This window comes from Sinocyclocheilus anshuiensis, unplaced genomic scaffold, assembly GCF_001515605.1.
Source record: "Sinocyclocheilus anshuiensis isolate Anshui unplaced genomic scaffold, SAMN03320099.WGS_v1.1 scaffold438, whole genome shotgun sequence".
Classification (NCBI taxonomy): domain Eukaryota; kingdom Metazoa; phylum Chordata; class Actinopteri; order Cypriniformes; family Cyprinidae; genus Sinocyclocheilus; species Sinocyclocheilus anshuiensis.
Window position 1 is genome coordinate 450864 of NW_015546118.1, and position 14669 is coordinate 465532.

At 36.8% G+C, this 14669-nt stretch overlaps 1 protein-coding gene and 1 long non-coding RNA gene across 4 annotated transcripts in view; one reads left to right on the forward strand and one right to left on the reverse strand.

Annotated features, from left to right (window-relative positions):
• The window catches only part of stard8 (StAR related lipid transfer domain containing 8), a 54962-nt gene that overhangs the window by 12454 nt on the left and 27839 nt on the right, over positions 1-14669 (reverse strand). For all 3 annotated transcript variants that reach the window (XM_016502765.1, XM_016502764.1, XM_016502766.1), the window contains exons 2-3: positions 13960-14031; positions 5155-5236 (exon numbers count right to left, since the gene is read on the reverse strand). In XM_016502765.1, coding sequence (XP_016358251.1) covers positions 5155-5236; positions 13960-14031 — 154 coding nt within the window. The remainder of the gene's footprint in view (positions 1-5154; positions 5237-13959; positions 14032-14669) is intronic.
• On the forward strand, positions 7262-8763 carry LOC107700914 (uncharacterized). Its single transcript, XR_001635590.1, has 3 exons — positions 7262-7455; positions 8403-8419; positions 8506-8763. It is a non-coding gene; the product is annotated as an uncharacterized LOC107700914 (long non-coding RNA).

Below are 14669 nucleotides of genomic sequence, written 5' to 3' on the forward strand. Positions count from 1 at the left end.
AGGGTCACATCACAGGAGAGTGAACTGCCTGTCTGAAATCATAGCATGTCAGCTGTCTTAACCGTGGCTTGTGTACTGCATCATCACTGTGTCTGTCACGCGACTCTGTTGCCCTTTCGGGCTTGAACTTATGGTAAAACTAACGACATTATTAACGGTCTTGATATTTACTTTGAAAGCTGAAGCTGCGATTATGGTAAGGGGCGTTACATTTCCGACGCGTGCTTGTGGTGTTCGGCCAATCACAACGCACTGGGTCAGCTGGCCAATCAGAGCAGACTGCGCTTGTCAAAGGAGGGGGCTTTGTTAAAAATGACGCATTTGAGAGATGCGGGGCATAGAGGACCTACAATAATGTACAGTATTTGAAAAATAATGTGTTTTTTGAACATTTAAGCATGTCAACATATTCTATTACACCAAATACACAAAATAATGATCTTTAAAATAGCATCATACGACCCCTTTAATATCAGGTGTAAATGAGGCCAATGTGTCCAAGACATTTAACCTCAGTTTGCCTCAAGGGGACTGTCCCTTTAATTAGTGTACTAGTCACATTGAATAAAAGTGTCAGCTAAATGACAGCATAATTTGAGTACAAATTATATGTTCTTGTGGTTAAGACAAAACCACAAAGTAAAACATCAATGCAAATATGGACATATTAACTGTTAACAGCAATTGCCAGAGCACTATTTAGCTTTATTGTTGTTATTCTCTCAGCAATTCAACACATTCAGTGAGTGTGTTTGTGTGTTTTTCTCGATGTTGACCGAGCCCTGACGATACTCCCAACTGAATTGCATTAATGCCACACTTGACAGAGTGATGAATCTATCAGCCCATGTATCTTTTCTAGAATGGTTTGAACTTGACTCTGCTGCTCCCTCCATCTGTGCCCGATCGGCTCTGACATGACAGTAGTTTTGTTAGAGGTAGAGAGGCATTCATCACCATGTCATTATCTGATTATCAATCTGTTTACAGTTGATGTGAGGGGCCTCGTAAGCGATGCGTTCATGAGCATCTGGCCCTCTCGGTTAATTAGTGCACTCAATGTGCACTGCGTGATCTCATTCCGCCTCTTATGTGTACATATGTAAGATGATGAATGATTTTCATGTATGTGAACGTCTCCTTATGATTCAACTGAGAAAATCATTGCAGTTGAAGTATAGATACTGCGAGGCAAAGATAAATATAGTCCACATCAGCCAGTATGAACAACTACAAGCATAAATGACTCTCCGTTTTGACTGATGGAGTCGATTTGCACCAATGCTCACAGTCGTAACACGTATAGTCACACTTTTGCGTTTGGCATGAGTGGCCACAGGATTTCTGTTCGACATATTGCTTTTTCTGCATGACAGACCAGAACTAATCCTAGAAAACACAAAGACACAAGAGGGGAGTGTGTTCAGTGTGGCATTTGAGATACAGATAATAATAGAGTCTGTGAGTTTGGGCTCATCAATATATTAAACTACTTACTCTTGGTGAATAATAATCGGTAGGAAGACAATAAGGATAAAGAGTGCTAACAATAGGCTAGCAAAAAGCTCGAAAGAACACAAACACTCGCAAAGACTTCAGCTGTGTGCATCATTAGATAGCTATTTTTGCTTGTGTGCCTTTTCTCTTTTTTCCATATGAATTAGCTATTTTGTTGGCTTGTTTGTCTTCTTTCTCTTTCCTTTTTGAAATAATTAGAAAAATTAAGAATAGGGACCAAACCAAAACTCCACAATAGAAAATAAATAAAACATGATGTGATTGTGTCTCAAGCATTGATGGTGCTAGCAACACCAAAGGTCATGGGTTCGATTCCCAGAGAATGTATGTAACTGATAAAATGTAGGACTTGAATGCAATCTAAATGCATCTGCCATATGTAACAACGTAAATGGTCATCTTATGAATCAGCAGAATTCAAAAATATCTAAATGTGGTTCTTCCTTTTTTAAAGGCTTTTTTAAGGACTGTTTTAAAAGGAAACTCAAAATTTAACAGGAAATTTGTGGTGGCAAACAACCAGAATAAATATATACTGCTCCCTACTTGATTTTTAAAGATCTTAATCTTAAAAAAATAAATTAATATAATATATGGCTTATTTTGTGTTTTAGAAGCAATCTTGTTTTAAGCCCTGGTTAATTTATAACACTGATCTGAACCAAATCTTTTTAATCAACACAATCACAATGTAACACTAACCACTAGGCTACAGCTCCAATATAAACATGCTTTTTTCGATTTCCAGTAGACAGCTGACTGACAGCATGAAATTTCATCTCTGCATTTTTGATGAAGTATACTTGGCAGACTAGTTCATCAAAGATATTTGCTAACATGGCCACACTGACATATTCACTCAAGCAGTGAGACAGGCTCTGTATGGAGCAAATTCACAGAGAGACAGTCAGGGATTTTTAAGTGCACTAGTAACCTGCTGTGGCTGAAAGACGAACAGATGAGCTCATCATCTGACTAATGCAAGAGGGTCATCGGGTGTGAGACGGCCAGAATATATTCAGAGCAAAACAAGTAATTCTGCACAGGGAGACTGATTTTTATAGTGCTGTTGCAAGAGTGAATACCTTAACCAGGAAAAACTTTGATTCAACATACTAATACACACTAGGGTTGTGATTTAAGACTGTTTGTTTGTAAAAAACAAAAATATACAATATCAAAATCATGGATCTCAGATTCTTTGACTTCATTAAACAGACTGGGGCACAGTCTCAAGACATGTTTTATTCAATATATACATGCATATTGAAATTGGTTTATGTACTGATAAATCAATACATGTTCATTTGTGACCCTGGACCACAAAACCAGTCATAAGGGTCAATTTTTCGAAATTGAGATGTAGACATCATCTGGCTGAATAAATAAGCTTTCCATTGATGTATGGTTTGTTAGGATAGGACAATATTTGGCCGAGATACAACTATTTGAAAATCTGGAATCTGAGGGTGCAAAAAAATCTAAATATTGAGAAAATCGCCTTTAAAGTTATCCAAATTAAGTTCTTAGCAATGTATATTACTAATAAAAAATTAAGTTTTGATATATTTACAGTAGGAAATTTACAAAATATCTTCATGGAACATGATCTTTACTTAATGTCCTAATGATTTTTGGCATAAAAGAAAAATCAATAATTTTGACCCTTACAATGTATTTTTGGTACAATGTATGTATTGCTACAAATATACCCCAGCGACTTAAGACTGGTTTTATGGTCCAGGGTCACATTTTAGGTCGAGTGACACTAGATTTTGCTGATGCGATACTGTGTTTAAACAAAGGCACTTACTGTACCAATATAGCACAGCATATAGTCAAATCTATATATTTAATGTGTAAAATAACGGTCTTAGCCTTTCCTTCCAGTGACAGGGTAACCCAGACAGAAGCTACAAGAGTTTGTATTAAATTAAATGATACTGCATAACCACAATACCAATAATATTTTATGCATAATGCAGGATTTGTAAACAAACCAGAAATATACCTCAACATTTTAAAAGCTTTACTACTTCCTGGTTCAAAAACATGGTTATAAGAGTGCATATTTTATCTCCATCTACAATATATTACATGAAATCCATAAAGTTAACATGTTCATAATTTATCAATGATAGATCACAAATGCATGCTATTAAATTTATTGTGAACGGCTCTGAAACGCAAGACTGTAGAATGTGCAACAGCGGCACAGTTTGACTTTGAAATGTGCAGCGCTCACATGTATTTAATTAAATCATTGCCTTTTGAAGTTTAATAATCACATCAGGCTGTATCGTGGTTCCCCTTTTTCTGACCCCAAGTTCAAGACCTCTTAAAATTATAATTAAGAATTTTATTACACAATTTAAGGATAATTAATACTTTTTATGAGACATTTTAAGACAAGAACCCTGCACCGTAATGGGTAAGGTACTTATATATTGTATACCCTGCCTGAATGTTAGTCGCTTTGGATAAAAGTGTCTGCCAAATAACACAACAGATGCTTTTGCAGCTGTCATTCGATGGTCTTTCATATTACATTCTACATTAAAAAAGGCTTAACACCATGATGAAATTAATTCAAATTATGGAAGTTGAATTATTTAATCTATTAAAAGGTTCGTCCATCAGGCGCCCAAGGCTGTTTATAAGTTGAGGATATCAGTTTAGCATTGAATACAAAATTTTGGAAACAATTCAGCACTAGGAGACACACCTATAGCTTCATTTTCTTCACAGCTTTAAATGTAGATAACTATGCACATTAGGAGTGTGCGATATATATCGTCTGCGATAATATCGTAATTGTTGTTTTAACGATGTGCGATTTGACATTATCGAGTATTTTCCAAAATCATTCAAAACATCCCTACGCTCATTACGTGAAGTCTAGACTAGTGCGTGTGCGCATTTAGTGTGTTTTCTTTCACTGCATGCACATGCATATAATTTAGAGTTCTATTATTTCACATTTTGCTGTGTGTGTGTGTTTCAGTTCTCTTAATTTATCGAGCCACCCTGATGTTTTTTTTTATCAGTAGCTAGCAGCCAAGCATACAGTGTGTAACAAGCCACTGTGGGACAAATGGTATATTCAATCTCCATCTCTCTCTTCTTCTATCGCCTTAGGACCAGTGACACCAGTTGCACCCTGGGAAATATAATTTCCTCCTCTCTGTTTATTCCTTATCTTTTAGAAAAGGCCATTCATTCCAATGTGACTTCGGCAGGTGTGACCGGTCACTTAATCACGTATTCCACATTGAGGGGCGAAGAGAAAAAGAATAAAGTTAAGAATAAAAAGGAAACATACAGAACAATGAAGCATAGCAAGGTCTGCTGACACAAACAGCCTGTCGCCATGGTGATTAGAGATGGATATTAAAAGACTATAGAAAATGACAGATGCCCCCTCATGACATGTGACTCATATTATTAAACGTATGTCATAAACATTATTATTAGTATACTTTATGAATTTTTATCATGTGTTATACTACCTTGAATGTCATAGTGCAGCCAGGTACAGAGGAAGTGAAACGCAGACCAGAGGGGATTATTGGGTAGGATGGAATATCTTTAAAGCGCTGTAATTAATATTTAAATGAATATGTAATGGTTTCTCACCTGCATAATGCCTTGAGAGAGTCCTGATCCAGAAACTCATGGTCTCTCCTCACAGCAGAGATCTCAATGGGGAACAGAGAGGCTGAAGGCACACAGAAACGCACCAATTAATTCATTCATTCAACTGCATAATAGGGGTAATTAAAACCTACTGAGACCAATTGTAACATTTAATCCAGTGGTCAGTAAAAGGGAGAAAGAGAAAGAGGAAGGAAGATGAATCACATAAACATCACAGGACATTGTCAACTTTAACCCTCACATGAGGACGCAGGAAAAAAAAAAAAGTGTTTGCATGTGGTTGTCAGCATGCATAAATCTTCAGATTGAGTTTGAGTTGTCTGGCAGTATGTTCAGTGACAAAACACAAATAAACAGTTATTAGCGTACGCACATCAACATTTATAAAATTGATATACATGCATTTCTGCACTATTCCTCTATATTATACATGTTATAATGTTTAATTTGCCGTACTTGTAGTTGAGTATTATGGAAGGCACTCATAAAATGCATTATTATTACTATTATTTTTTGGGCATGCTGTACTTTGGCATCCTAAAAAAAACGTCATTGTGAATGAAAACTAAAAAGTGGTTTGAATTTACTTTAAAGTCCTGGAAAGTCAATGCAAACACTTTTACTTTTTTTTTTTTTTCAATGAACACATCAGATTGATGCATTTCACTTTCATTTAAAACGTACAAATTTCTTTCGGGGGGGGAAAGAGGTTAACCCTAATATCTTATGGGAAACACTGTACAGTATTTACATGAATATATTTATAGTTTTATGACTAAAGATGTATGTTTCTTTTTGTTTTATTTTGGTAGAGGACAATAGAGAGGAGACAGGAAAGTGGAGAGAGGGTGTGGTGGGATGAGTTTGAGACATAAAGGTCAGATTTGAGCATACATGTCCCTGTTAGCACAATAGATAATGGGCCTCATTTATAAAGTGTGTGTACGCACAAATTTGATCTTAGAGTGTGCGTATGCTTAAATCCACACCGATGCTCATATTTGTAAAAACTGCCTCTGACTTGAAAAAGTGCTTAGCGTCACGTCAGGGTCTGAGCAGACGTACACGCTTTTTCTTGTCGGAGTACTGCAGGTTTTTGGAAATGTAAGCTGTTCTTGCAGTAAGATCAAATTTAGGATGGTTTCTGCGCAACATTCTATAAATGATGCCCAGTGTGTTTTGACCACGTACAACACAACAAAAATATATTGCTGCTAGACATGGGCCGGTATGAGATTTTGACGGTATGATAACCTTAAGCAAAAATATCTTTTTTCAAATAATATTTGTTTCTGAAATGTGGGCCGTCCTGCAGCTTTTGATGTGGATGGTTGATTTGCTGCTAGAGCTACTGCTGCCCTAAAAAGAAGAAAAATAAAGACTGACATCTTTATTTCACCTAAATCTGTAATTACACATTTAATTTTAGTTATATAATTCATATACATATCATTTCATATAATTTATTTATATAATTTCATATACATAATTTGATTTAATAATAACCCAATTTGAAGCAAAAACAGAATGTTCTGACTAGCTTTGTGAAATTATACTACGTGCCTGAACGAAACAAACAGCAGAAGCTCTGAATGGGACGCAGATTCACTCTCTGACAGCAGGAGGCGCTGATACAGCGTTTCCTTGGTTATCGCAGTAAACAAAGCAGAGCTGCGCTGAAACACTGCTTTAATGTGAATTATACCAGATGAAAAGAAAATACCATCTAAACGTTTCTGAAGACAGTCAGTTCCCCTCAGAAACACATTCATATAAACCCCCAAATCAATATTTAGGATTTTCTTCCAATAGTTCGTGCATCATGAACAGTGAGTGATCTGCCTGCTACAGTATTTTTCTCTTTGCGTCCGTCTTCAGCGTCTCTGGCCTGTGTTAACGGGCGTTTACAGACTTCATATTTTCACATAAATGACATTTGGAAAATGATATGCATTGCAACGCAGTTTGTGCAAGTGCAGAACAGAGATCGGCTGCAATAAAACAATAACCCAACAAACACAGAACGTTGCCTCAACGTAGCCAACCTTTTAGCAACGTTGCAACAACATAGCTAAAAGGTTGTTGGTTCTACGTTGTGTCGTTGAGGTTGTTACTGCGTTGTCACAATGTTGCCATTCAATCACGGTTCAGGGCCATTGCTGAAGGTTGTGCTTAGCCTGTCTGGACAACCACTGGACGACATGTACTCGTCACTGTTCCGAAGCGCATTTTAAATTTTAACAGACCGTTGGGCCGTTATTCTTCTTCAAGCCAGGATACGTGAGTATTGCTTATGATTTCTCTTTTAGATAAATAAGATATGTAAATATCCAAACAAACCCTACAATTTTCGTGTCCAATGTGAGATTTATTTGTTCTGTTAATAAACTGAATGGACAGAATAGCTGATAATTCACATACCGAGTGTTAGTTTGCGATCGGGTTTGGTGTAGGCTACTGCTAACTATATTTCTTTCAGTATTCAGATATAGTTACTGATATTTAGGAAAAAGCATTAAACATATTCTGGTCATGTAAATGTGTAAAGTGTTTTAACATTACGCCAAAAGTTATAAGCCATAATGAAGCTATGAAAAGTGATTTGACATTTCAGCACAACAGACAGCGACTGCGCGTACTCGCAAGTTAATGTTCAATCTAGACGACAAATAATATCTATGGTTAGCCATTGGCCAATAAATGTTAAAATTTAACTCGCCAGTGTTTTTGTTAAACGTGTAAAAGAAATTTCAGCACATATACATTTTCACTTGCCTACATTTGAACTCTCCGACTGAACGATTAAGTTTCTCTCTGTCTATATAGAGCAGTGAGCGCATTATTGGCTGAGGAAAGCGCTCTGCGTTTCTCTCTCACACACGCAGAGAATGAGTCTTACATGCCGATTAAAATTGGCACACTATATGTGTGTACGGCATTTTTTTCCTGTTAAAATTTTTTGGGAAATGCGTGTGAAAGAAAACAAATATTTGTAACCTCACACATCAAAAAAACATTCATTATTACAAAAGTCATTTGTTTGTGGTGCTGACAATGGCAAATCCAGGCCTGTGTAGCAGGTCACATTATGCACATAATGTAACAACAAAATCTGCCTAGTCTAAATTAGTATTTTGATTGGTCTCAGGAGGTTTAAGTGTAACATCTTTTCTAGTGTTGGAATAAATAAATTATTCTGATATTGTTTCTTTTTCTTTGCTCAACAGGCTGTTTTCGCATTGAGGTAAGATTACATTGTTAAGTCTTAAGTCTTTTCTATTAAACAATGACATGGGTCTATTAAAATTCCATGAATGTCTTATCTTTAAGAATGGAAAACAAAAGACAAGTTGGCAGGAGAGAATATATGAGACGCTGGAGAGCAGCCAACAAGATTCTTTCTAATTGTCACCAAAATCAGGCCAAAAACAAATATAGTGATATTTGCGCTAGTCCTGTACTTCAAGAACCCTTACAACATTGTTCATCCTCTGCAAGATCAGTTTCAGAGTGTAGCACAGCTTGTTCTTTAAGAGAGAGTGGAAATATATCCTTAAACCAAGAGGACACATTTAGCACAGATGAAAGCTCTGAGTTCTCTTCAGATTGTGACACATATTTGTTACTCTCTGAGGAGGATCGGGGATCTTATCTATGCACAATCAGTTTGTAACACTCCAAAGAGAAATCGCATAATATGACCCCTTTAAGTCAAACTAGGCATTTCTACAGTATGCAATACAGCATGACACATACAGTGTCAGTGAGAACTTTAAAAGTGTATCAGAGAACGAGAAGTTCTTCGTTTCTCTTTCTCTCAAAATGTCTCGGTTTTGAGTGTCCTTATCACAGGAGTTCAAGGAACACCAACGAGTTTTCTTACATGCACACACACACACACACACACACAGGCAAACAAGTTAGAAGTTTTTCTATTTCATACTCTGTTTGAAGGAAATCAGTGTGGTTGCTCAAATTTAGAAGGCGAATTCCAGACACGAATGAACAAACAATGAATAAGAGCGTCCAGACCAGTCTACCGCATTTAATGTTTTGTTTTCCTAAAAAATACAAGCATACATGTAGATACAGAATATAAAATATTCCTTTTTCTCATTTGAAATCCAGTTATTTTCTTGGTGGTTTGAGGAAGCCCAACCGATCTGTTTGTTGATACTCCAGTTTAGCCTCAAAACACAAGTGACAACAATTGTCCTCATTTATTTTTTCCAATAAATCAATTTTTACTGTCGTAAGCTCACTTTTCAAAAGGTATCATTACACATGGGCCTGTTTTCAACAGCTGCAAAGAGACAAAACACACACCAGCATCCCTGCTGATTTAAAAGACCGCACCGACTATTGAGTTTTTAATAGAGTGTCAGGGGATGATGCAGAGATAAAAGTCGGCAACCGCTGACTGTTACACTGAAACTGGACATCAATACACAACAGAGATCACACAATGCCACAGCACTGACCTATACCGATTCATAGCAGTTATTCTGTGATCAGTCGCTGGATCAAAGTCTTGCTTTATTTAACGTCACATCTTCTTTTAAAGTTATTTTTATGCAAATGTCAAGAGGACGGATGAGTCCAAGTTTGCTTTGATATATATTGGTTTAAAAAAAAAATCCAATACAGGACCTACGCAGAGAACAGCGGGAACATCCCGGCAACCAGCATATCATTAATTCAGCACATCTCTTTTTCTGTCACAGCCAACGCGGGTCAGGCCACTGCCAGCTTAGTCTGTGACGTGCAACAGGAAAATACACAACTCTGTCAGAGGAAGCCAAGCAGATGACAGGTGTTTGTCAGGATGCTTAAATGAGACGAGTGAACGGAAGTGCTGCTGCATTCAGCTTTTAAATTTTCATCAGTGTGCAGGGGGCAGAATTTTGAAGGCAAGAAAACATCGATAGTTATTTGTTTTAGAGAAACAAAATGAATTCATTAGTGTGATTAGCTATAAAAAATATCATTATTTCAGAACTAACACAGACAATCAAGCACTCTGACTCGTGCATAAAAAAAATCTGTAATAAGGAGACACCAAAACTCCAGGTGCTACTGCAGGCAATGCGTCTCACCGGACCACACTTACCAAGAGCTCAGAATAGTAATAGTAAAGATCTGTTCAAGAACGTGTTATTGCAAACAAATGGTGCCTAAAACACATTTTTCTAAGTAATTACTAGCAATGGTCCAATATTACAATTTTGGCTGAAACACACAAGCTGATAATTATTTTTATCACTAATAACCGATTAATGACCAATATAAAAATTCTAGTAAAAAGGTTACATTTAACAGTGTTTTTATATTATTAAAGATTATTACTGCTAATATCGGCTGATAATTATATGGTACCATGTAAATACTGTGCAACCCAAGTTAGTGCTTTTAGCTTGACACAGCATCTTAAAAACGCAGTACTCCTGTTGAGAAATGAAATGCAAATGACGCAGTGAGGGACAGAAGTACAGCATGCTCAATGGATTGTACTGTTGTTTAACAACATACTTTACCAATCGTTCAGCTGACCAAACATCTTTCATCTTTCTGAAAGACTTTCAGTAAACAACTGTTTTAAAACAGTCTTGGAATGACATGTGATCTAAAAACTTTATACAGTGCATGCCATTGTAAAGACCAATTCTATTTCTCACAGCATTGTTTTCATCCTTCATCCTGTTTTCATCTTTAATTAACATTTTAAATGCAAAAGCATTGGAAGGCTTAATTAGGAAGGTGACACAAAGTTTTTAGATTAAGAAACATAAGAAAAAACAAACCTGACAGAATCGTGGCTTACTAATGAACAGAGAAACAACAACAACAAAAAAAATCTCTCTTCTATTATTAAAACGCATTAAAAAAAAGACATTTTCAGAGACATTTTGGTCCTTATTTCATATTCATAAGTGTGAAGCCTACTGAGGCATGATGTTAAAAAAATCAGATTTATCTGCGTTCACCCTGCCAGTGAAATCTGAGTAGGCTAATATTAGAACTTGTCTGTGGATTCGTCATTGTCTGGGTCACGGGTACGCCTGCTTCACACAGCACACAGCATCACCGACAGAATCCTGCAGGTGCTGTACCAGTAAAAACATCAGGAAGTAAAGAATCATAATAGTGTGGCCTTTTGAGACCACACATCACTTGAAAAGAAAAAAGTTAGTGTGATATGGGCTGCCCAGGCCTCAAATGAGTTTTAAAAATAGTTAGGAAAGAGTTTCTGTGTTCACAGATAAAAAAAAAATAACTCATCCAAAAATGAAAATTCTCTCCAATTACCTCAAATCAGGGGTGTCCAAACTTTTCCTAAAGGGGGCCAGATTCGACGATGTGGAAACACTGGGGGGCCGGATGCTTCTACATATATATATATATATATTATGTATGTGTGATGTTGAGTTGACAGTAGCAGTAGCTTGTGTTTTGTTGAGGACAAAAATCTGCAAATATCTTGTTTTTAAAGCTTTAATAATTATAACATAGAATGGCTTTATGGTATTTAATCTATTAACAACACATGAAAGCACAAACTGCATCAAAAATGTCTGTAATTTGGCCTATATTTCATAACTCCCTTACATTACATTAAATTGGCCTATAAGTCTACATTCATTATATAAGAGTCTGTCCGTAGTTTGGACACCCCTGCCTCAAATCGTTCCACAACTGGAGATTTTTTTTATTAAAGAGTATTCTTGTGCATAAATAGGCTGAGTGCATCAGACTCAAAAAATGTAGGCTTTTATGTTTGAAATCTGAACATTTGATGATCACAGAACAATTAAAAAAATTCAGTGTGTTTCATGACACCAAGTTTGATTTAAAAGCTACAGCACAGGGGATGATTTTTAGGGATTAGCGACAAAAATGCAGTTCTGACATTTATGACAAAAGTTAATTTAAGCATCGTGTTAATATAAATTACAGTATGAAAATTTTATTGAGATTTGCTCAAATAAATTGCATTTAACTGTTATTAAAATATTAATATACGTTAATTATTAACATCAATATAAGTGAGTGTTAGATGATGCCAAAAGTAATCTAAATGTCAAAATAGATCTAAATGTTTTTTATTATGCGTCCCTAGTTCTGTTCGGCTTAACCATTGGCTTAACGTCTGATGAATATCGCACACAAAATTGGAAACACTTCAGGAGTTTCGAAGTCATCATCGGATTGGTTGCATTATACAGGATTTCCAGGAGACGTGTGTCACGTTCTTTAACGTTCCACATAAAAAAAACAAAGATGCCGTGATGCCAAACCTCCTCACGAAAAAAGAAAGCCGTCGTGTTTACAACTGAGACGACGAATGCTTATCAGGTTCAACTAAACGCTGGATTTTCAAAAGTATGTGAAATATTTAACATTTGCGGCATAGACTCTTTACAATACGTCCAATAGTTTTATACACTGGTCTGTTATTATGGGGACATTTCCACACCCCTAAACATGACGCGGCCCAAAGCGAAATGTGATTGGTTGGGCCTTGGCCATTCAAAGTGGCTAAGGTTCCCAGACCTTCTGCCGTCAGTCTGAAGGTCTGGCTACACAAGACTATGTTCCTCACACACACAGCTATCGTACAGCTTCAGAAGACTTGAATATGAATCACTTTTATCATACTTTGTGCTTTTTTGTAATTGTGGAACTTGACAGCACCTGTCCTCATTCATTTTCATTACATGGAAAATACGTGACCAGGAAATACTTTTATGTTTCGTGGGAAAAAAAAAGTAAGTCAGGGGGTTTGGACTGACATGAGGGTGAGTTAATGATGACAGAATTTTCTTTTTTTGGGCGAATCTGCCAATTATTTTAAACTCAAATGAATTTCCCCAAAATGTATTCCAATCCACATGTGTACTGAGCCTGCATGGGCTTTCCAGATTTGTTAAACTTCAGTGTGTGTGAAATGGTCTAAATTAATCTCTTGGGGCCAACAGGACTAAAACACGCTCTGAATATCTGCAGCACCTGTGTTGGTTGCCGTGGAACTCTTACTGGTTCAGCATGGCTTTACACTCACAACCCAAAAGGTATCTAAACCAAAACCAAAACCAAATGCCATCTGGTCTCACGTGTATTTCCCCAATCACTAAGCCTGAAACAAAATAATACCAATGCTTTCTGCAGTGGAGCACTTCCATCCATTCAGTCATGGACATAAACAGAGACAGAGCGGGAGGGAGCATCTCTGCACCTTTCTAAAGGGATGATATGGAGGGAAACCAGAAGAAAAGAAAATGGGAAAATAACACTGCGTCACACAAAGGAGCAGAGCTAAGGGGTAGGGATGTAACGATTACCCGCGAGCCGGTTGAAAATCGATTTAAATATGTGACGATTCAAATCGGTTGAGATGCTAAACAAATCTGATTCAATTAGGGGCAGGAGTTTATATGAATGTATGTCTGAGGGGAACTTACTGTCTTTAGAAAAGTTTAGATGGTATTTTTTCTTTTCCTCTTGCCTCTGTATAATGCATATTCAAGTTCGTATGTTCAGCGCTGCTTTGTTTACAGTGGAAACCAAGGAAACGCATTAAGCGCCACCTGTTGGCAGAGAGTGAATCTGCGTCTCATTCAGCTCGTCTGCTGTTCGAATCGAATCGTGAAATTAAAATCGTGAATCAAATCGAATCGTGAGTTGAGTGAATCGTTACATCCCTACTAAGGGGCGAATAAAAAGAGACAGATAATAGTGTGGAAATGGAGGGATGAGTGGACTTTTGTGGGGTGAGTTCTGGATTACCTTCATAGAGCTGAGCATATTGAGGAAACCCCGCCGCTCGAAGCCACTCACAGGCCTCCTTCGCCTCCAGCTCTGAGTGGGATAAAAAGATGAATGAACGAAATCAGTAAGATAATATACTCTTTCAGTAAGGTTGATTTAAATGAAGGAAAATGAACAAAATGACAACATAAACGTTGAGCTTATTTAATTTATCATCTTATTAATCATTATCACTTAATTAAATTCAGACATCCAGAATACATCAGACTTGATTTGATTACTCATTTCACCATGAATAAGAGCTGTTTAAGGTTAGTTAGATAATCTGTGGTCACATTATTAGGTCTGTCTGTGTTCAGCATGGCAATGAGACTGGAACATTTAGCTGGTTTTACATGAGATTACTGCAATCCAACAAACTTTGCAACAAGTAAACATAATTAAGATGAATCTAAATACATTTATTAGTATATTCCACTTCAATAACTGACACATCAGTCTTCATCCAGCAGTACCATACGCTTCAACTGTTACCTGTCATCGAGAACATGGTACATGTGATGGACAATGCCTTTAGACTGATATGAAACCTGTAAGATCACCATGGAAACTGCTGAGGTAACAGAAGTTGGTTCACCAATTCAAAAAACAACAAAAACTGATAGGAACTCAGAAATAACAGGTACAACAAATACAAGTACAACCTAAGACTGATTCAAGATTCAAAG